The sequence below is a fragment of the Eucalyptus grandis genome, chromosome 6, assembly GCF_016545825.1.
Source record: "Eucalyptus grandis isolate ANBG69807.140 chromosome 6, ASM1654582v1, whole genome shotgun sequence".
Taxonomy (NCBI): Eukaryota; Viridiplantae; Streptophyta; class Magnoliopsida; order Myrtales; family Myrtaceae; genus Eucalyptus; species Eucalyptus grandis.
Window position 1 is genome coordinate 13,278,870 of NC_052617.1, and position 7,439 is coordinate 13,286,308.

General features: G+C 40.9%; 1 protein-coding gene across 7 annotated transcripts in view; it reads left to right on the forward strand.

The window, feature by feature from the left end:
- LOC108960305 (probable disease resistance protein At4g27220) overlaps positions 1-4,487 on the forward strand; it is a 97,572-nt gene extending 93,085 nt beyond the window's left edge. For 6 of the 7 annotated variants that reach the window (XM_039314915.1, XM_039314919.1, XM_039314920.1 and 3 more), the window contains 2 exons: positions 269-2,958; positions 4,245-4,487. In XM_039314915.1, the coding sequence (XP_039170849.1) occupies positions 269-2,073 (1,805 nt within the window). In that variant the 3' untranslated portion in view covers positions 2,074-2,958; positions 4,245-4,487. Of the gene's footprint in view, positions 1-268; positions 2,959-3,891; positions 3,910-4,244 lie in introns of those variants that run through there. The other variant, XM_039314916.1, reaches the window with a different exon arrangement.
- Positions 4,488-7,439: the final 2,952 nt, after the last annotated feature.

Here is a 7,439-nt window from a genome sequence, read left to right on the forward strand (position 1 = left end):
TATTCATCAAAGATAATTCCCATGGCTTTTAATTTTAAATCAATTCTTTTCTAATGAAGAGCTCATGATATGGAGTCGCCAGTATTTCACTATCGTGACATCAATGGCTACAATACATACTAATTATTGTATCGAATGCTGCATGTAATATTTTTGTTCGAAAAAGTGAATACAAAGTTACAATTTTTTATTTCCATGAGTGTAACCTACCTATAAAATATATCTAAGGAGTACCCAATAGTGAATTTTCACTTATAATTGTGTTTAGGTGCGAGAACGCATCTTGGACTGGCTAAGAGTCAACGAGGTACCCGTGGGCTTGCCGACGCGAATATGACGTCTCTCAAAAGAAAGCTAGAAGAACTCATCAGCAGTCGCCGAGCGGACATGAACGAGCTGAAGTCGAAGTGGACGAGGACAGAAGAAGAATATGGGAGTGTGGTTCGGGCAATCAGAGAAGGAATATCTTTTCCACCGGAGAAAGTAGCAGAGGTGGAAGGGCTGTGCAAAGAAGTCAAACAGATTCTTCTAGTTCCAGGAAGATTTCGGCAAGAGGCGACGGTTAGATGTCGCAAAACATCTCCCTCGGTGACAATAGAAGAATTAGTAGGCAAAGAAACTCTGCAGAAGGTGGATGAGATTGTTTGCTTTATAATGCAGAGCAAGGATTTCGTAATTGGTGTTTATGGTATGGGCGGAGTGGGCAAGACGGCCATTTTGAGGAATGTCTATAATAGACTCCTTGAGTATTGTGCATTGGATGTATTCTGGGTTGATGTACCTCAGGATTTTAGTGTTTATGCGCTACAAGAAGCGATTGCCAATGCAGTCGGACTAGACAATCTTTCAAATGAGAAGGACTTGAAAAGAAGGGCGAGCCTATTGTGTGGACATCTGAAGGTGAAGAAGAGACCCATCCTTATTTTAGATGGCCTTTGGATGCACTTTGAAGTTAAGGATGTGGGTATTCCGGTTGGAATGGGCAGACTAGGGTTGGTAGTGACAACTCGATCACTAGATGTGTGTCGTATGATGCTCTGTCAAAAGCAAATGAAGATAGAACTTCTCAAGGAGGAAGATTCTTGGAGGTTATTTTCAAGGACGCGTGGCTTTGCGGGAGAACTATCTGGGCAAGTTGGACAAATTGCAAGGTCTCTTCTTAATAGGTGTTCTGGTTTGCCACTTGGGATCATTGAGATTGCAACTCGCACGAGAGGAGCGAAAGAGCATGATTGGAGATGCATGTTGCAAAATTTAGAAGACTTCAGGCTGGAGCTTGACGTGTTCAAGAGACTGCAGCTCAGTTACTTGAACTTGGGTAATGAACAAGTGCAACAGTGTTTCCTGCATTTAATCCTTTGTTTTGGAGATTTCCTTTCAGCAGATGGCAGAAAGTTTTGCATAGAGTCTTTGATAGATGAGGGTTTGTTAGGTGGAATTGCCACCAGGAATATACTGTACGAACGGGGTAACGAAATATTGGGTAAAATAGAAGGGGCTGGCCTGTTGGATTTTGAAGAAGGGGATCGGTGTCTACACCCATTGACAAGGGACATGGCATTGCATATGGTGCCGAGCACAACTCACATGTTTAAGGCCATTATGGGTTTGAGAGAAATACCGAAGGACGTATTCTGGACCGATCGTCTAGAGAAAGTCTTTTTACATGGCAACAAAATAGAAGAAATCCCATACGGCATATCGCCAAATTGCCCTAAACTGACGAGGCTGTCTTTGCATAGCAATTCCACCTTGGCAGTCATCCATGGATCTTTCTTTGGACATCTAAAGGGGCTGACTGTTCTAGATCTCAGCTGCACCGGAATCACGGAATTACCGGACTCCATCTCTGAGTTGGAGAGCTTGGAAGCACTGTTACTGCAAGGTTGTTCCTCATTGCGTTTTATTCCTTATGTAGGAAAGTTGCGATCCCTAAGAAAGTTGGACCTCACTGAGTGTAGAAGTCTTGGAGAAGTGCCAGAGGGCATGGAGATGTTGGCAAACCTGAGGTGCCTCGCCCTACTTCTTGCAGAGATCCAGACATTACCGGAGGGAGTGTTGGGAAGCTGGTGAACTTGCAATATCTCTCGATTAATGAGCTAAGGGTGGGAGAAGAGGTAAAATTACTGGAGGTGGAGGAACTTTATTGTTCTGTTTCCGATGTGGAAACATTCAATGCATGCGTGGGGTGTCTTGAGCGAAATGGATCCGCATGCTACAGGCTCATGATGGGTGAACGAAGCGGTGAGGTCCTTTGGTGTGGGATTGACACTGAGAGGTTGTTACTCATTGATAGTTGCGACCGTATCGCCGGGAGTGTAGATGGAACAAGTGGTGATGGCTGCGTTCTGCTTCCGGAAAGTGTGCAATCATTGGTATTGTCCCGGTGTCATAAAATGAAGAGAGTGATGGAATGGGAGTGGCTGACTGCTCACCTTCCAAATCTGGAGGAGATTGTAACCATTAGTTGTGAGAACTTAGAGGAGATAATACATGGGCCATTGCCAAGTGAAGCCACTTGTCGCCTTAGACATCTTGAAATAAATGGATGCAACCACATGAAGAGGGTGCTGCTGACGCAAGACATGGTGCTCCATCTCCCTTTCCTCGAAGATATAGTAGTCCAAGATAGCAAGGGCATAGAGTTGATAATGGGCACTGTTGCCAAAATGACGTACTTCTCCTTCCCGAAGTTAATGAACCTGGTTCTACATAAACTTCCGGAACTGAAGAGTGTATGTGATGGGATCATGAGATGCAATTCCCTCCAGATGGTTTCTATAGACAATTGTCCAAAACTGAAGAGGATTCCTCTGCAGCTGCCCCTGCTTGACAATGGGCTGCCTTCTCCTCCCCCTTCTCTTCGAGAGATTCGGATAAATCGGCAGATGTGGGAGTCGCTTGAGTGGGATCATCCCCTTGCCCGTTCTTCACTTGAACACTTCATCAAGTTTCTTGGTAAGTAACCCACAAATTTTACTTATTTTATCCTTTCTATCTCCCTTGGTGGTCCCTTGTAAGGATCTGTTCTCCCGCAGTATGGGAAATTCATTTTTTTCCAAAACTTTTATAGCAAGTGTTATACCACATAACTGCTTTGAAACTAGCAATTAGGCCTGTGCTACACACTGATAATTGAATTCTATTACTGCTTAAAAGTGCAGCAGAGTAGCCATGTTATTATTAGACCTTAGCGATGTTAAAAAGTTATTTAAAAAATAAAATAAAAGATCTCCCTTAACTTTGAATGAATAACAATGGCAATTGTCCTTGCTCTCTCCGTTTTTTTTTTTTTTTTTTTTTTTGGGCCAAGGCACTCGTATATTTAGAAGATGTTTCTCACGCCGATTTTTAAAAGAAAGCCATTCTGAGTATACGAAATTGTGCATATGCTGATATGGAAATCCCTCTTTCATAAATGATCACGACATGGAGATAACAAATGATTAGTGGCTGCAGAGTTTCTCATACGAAAAAATTGAAATTTATCATGACATCCTTGTTGGGAAGATGCTAAAGCCTAGTAAAAGTAAAATTTGATTGGGAAGTTCCACTTTATTGGTTGGGATGGTTTAAGAGAGCATGTTATATGCTTTGTACCTTTTCTTTTTGTTGTCTTTTCTGTTTTACCTCATCCAGTACTTCTATTTTCAATTTCAAGTCTTCTGTTGCTTTTTAAATTGATCACTATTCTTCATGAATACTTTTGATGGACTTTGTATTTTCGATTGCATATTTGAACTTTTTGAATTCCTTTCTTTTAAATTTGATTAAGTTTGGTTGGCCGGAGGAGTCTCTAATTTCTTTAGTTTGTTTATGTTCTCTCTTTAATTCGATTAGGTTTTATCATTCAAAGAAGTCTCTAATCCCTTCAAATTGTTTTTGGAATAGAAAAAGAAATGAGGGGTTAGCTATATCTGGAACCTCGTGAAATCTATGAGGGCTGATCTTTTGGAAGCGCAAATATTGGACAGAAATAAGATGGACGTAGGTGTCAAGAAGCGAATTGGCCACAGTTCAAGTTTTTCTAAGCTCTCTTAAAATGCACCACGATCTGTACATAGATTTCTTATGAATAGTCATGCGGTATGCAATGATATTGGGTATGAGTACGAGAAAGGTCCTGGGGGATCAATTGCTCGCCAACTATAGAAAAACCCCTCTCCCTCTCCCTTTCTCAACTGCTTTTAGGTCCTTTGGACCCACTTTGCGAGCTACTAACATAAGAATATTTCTGGTTCCAGACTGATGAAGCCATGGAGGATCCTTTTGAGTATGAATTGTCTTCTGATGGCAGTGGACATCAACCTCAACGCCATTGCTACATCAATGTGCTGGATTTATGTTTAAAGTACCTCCGAACTTTGTGATGACATATGGTTAATTCATGCCTTATTTTATAATCTATGATAACTACGTCAGGTTTCTGGAGTCTTGGGTTTGTATTATCCCTTATTTCTACCTCGTGAGACATCTCTGTCCATCTCTCTTCACACCCCCCAACTGACTCGTTTAAAGAATTGATGTGGATATGAATCTGATTGTCTACTACTTTAAAGTATAATCTACTGTGGGAGGTGCTCTTGGTTTGGAGCAGATTAGTGGCTATTTCACTTGATGCGCTTTAATGGCATCCGCAATGTTGACCATCTTAGAAATCATGTGAGCAGCCAGCTTGTGACTAATGCTCTCGAGAAGGTTTTCATGCAGAAACCCATTCTCGTCCTCTGGTTTTAGCAGGGAAATCCTAGCACTTAAATTCAGAACACAACACAGAGGAAGACGCCTGACGATATGAACTAAACACAGGGACGTCTTGGCACGATGAGATTTGTACCTGTCTCTGGCTGAGGAAAATATCTAATGGACCCTTATAAGTTTATGGACAGATGGTATCTACAGCAAATGTTTGATCAAAAGACTTGACGTTTCCGAGCGTCCCCTAGACCGGGCTTCAGTCAGTTGAGTCTTGAATATTTAGTGCTAACCATTGGTGCGATCTCCCCATGTGCGTATCTCCTGCGTGTGCAACGAAGGCAGAAGCAGACTGAGTCCCGCAGAATGATAACTATTAAAAGTTCTCATTTCTTCTGTTATTGTGGCTGTGGTGAACACCGTGGTAACGGGGCATTAGCTTGTGGAATGAGAGCATAGGGCATGGTAAATTGATTTTGTTTCCTAGACATAATTTGTATGCGTGACTTTCATGCTTGAGACAAAAAGGGGTGGAGCTAAATTGACCAACAGATCTTCCGGAGGATGAGCTCCTAAACTTTGTTATTGAAAAGGTAAGATTGTCTCGGGAATTGCATGATTTCCCTATATCCACGAGGAGTCGATACTTCAAAGTCATTCACAAGGACCTGAAAATAAGCAATGTACTTTCTGAGCGCTATTCTAGATCTTAAATTTTCAGGCTTAGGTTGGCAATGAGAAAGTTGCAGAAAGGACAAGTACAAATAAGGATACCTAGAAAGTCTGTAGCTTGTTTTGTAGAGGCCCATTGGTCTACTTCCGGACAGTTTAGAGACATGATTGTTCGATAGTGGCTTAGCCACCAACACATGCCTTCGATGATTTAGAGTAAAGTCTTATGAATGTGGATTGCTTTTGGTAGACAGCAGTAAAAGGAATATAGGAGATTTAATCAAAGTCATCACCATTTTGGACATTCAAGGAGCAGAATATAATGGTAATGTTGTATGTCAGTTTCTTTGATTTCGTTAAAGCTGTGGGCATTTATTCGCAAGCTATAGCTTCTGCTGCTGATATTGAGCTGAAGGGGACGGTATTAAATGTGAATATAGAAGACAGAACAGTTGACAAAAATGTGAAAATTTTGAATTTGGGAGGGAAATAACCTTGCTTGTAATTGAAAATAGACTAGGCGGGATTCATTCAGGCATAGCCCTTATATGGAGACTGCTATACGAATGACATTGTTCTTTTTTTTCTTGGAAATCATAGTAATGATCATTCCAAAATTTGCATTATCCAGAGACAACTTGACCAGTGCACATGAAGTTAGAAAATAAGCAAGATGTCAATACATTCGCAGCATTCAATATCAACAAATCCAATTGTGTGAAAGCACATCAGACATTGGATTTCGAGAAAATATAGAATGGAGTGATGGTAGGATATGTTCAACGACCTTGGAACCATCTAGCTCAAACTGAAATTGTATACTTTAATTGCCATGTCAGAAGAAAGTGGATGTTAGTCGTAAATAAAAATTACGCAAAACTTCTTGCTCTGACTTTAGTTTCGTTTGGACCAGGAGAAATTCTAAATTAGTGACGCATCACTCACCTTAATGTACGTGCCACTGTTAATGGCAGTCTTCTTGATCTTGCGGCAACTTGCAAGGTGGACTTCATATGAACCTTTTGCCTTTCATGACCTGAAACAAAAATGGATTTAATCGCGGGGAACATAAAAGATTAGTTTAAGTCTTCAATCAAATGCAAAAAAAAACTCCTTTTGCCACTTGCATTTATTGTTTTATCATCTTCGTGTCATTGTTGGGTCCTCATCTGGATCTAGTATTTGAGTTCCGACTAGTCTATGAAAGATGGAGAGACGTTGGTCTCTTCAGGCCAAAGATTTGAGCTTGGCTTCTTCTCTCGAGGAAGCTGCAAGAACAGATACTTGGGCGTTGAAACAAGATCACTCCTCAGACAGTTGTTTGGATTGCTAATAGAGACAACCAACGGATTCAAATGGTGTTTTGACATTCAGCCATGCAGGGAATCTAGTTCTTCTTAGCGGAAAAAAGTCACTACAAATTTCATGACTTACGTATGGTGCTCACATGAAAGTCATATTTTTTTCCCGATCAGTTGGATACCATAACTTTCATACGGCGGTTAGTTGATTGTATATATATATATGTTTTACTGAGTTGAGTACCGCATAATTTTTATTTGATCAGTTGAGTGCCATATAATTCTTCAATGGATCACTTCATAACTATTTAAAAACGTTCACCACGAGTGCCATGCCATGTCAAATTTCTGGCATTTGGGTCAACACTTTTTAAAAGTTATGGCATTTAAATTAGTATTGTATGGAAGTTATGACATTTGTGATAATCTTATCCCTCTTCTCAACTAATCAAATGATTTCATTGGGTCTTCAAATTCAGCTCACATTCTGATGGTGCCTATTATTGGCAAAGCTTTGAGTACCCATCTGAAATGGTCTTAGTAGGTATGGAATTGGGGTCGAACTTGAGCTGGATTTAAATGGTATCTGACCACCTGTAAAAGTGTGGATGACCCTATCCCTGGTCATTGCCACTTCAGATTAACCACTCAGGGATTGCCACGATTTGAAGTGTTGAACGATGGGTTCATCTGAACATATTGCGATCGGGAAGTGGTGTGGGATCCAGTTTGATGGCGTCTCGATGCCAGTGGATCCCATTGTAAGGCAAA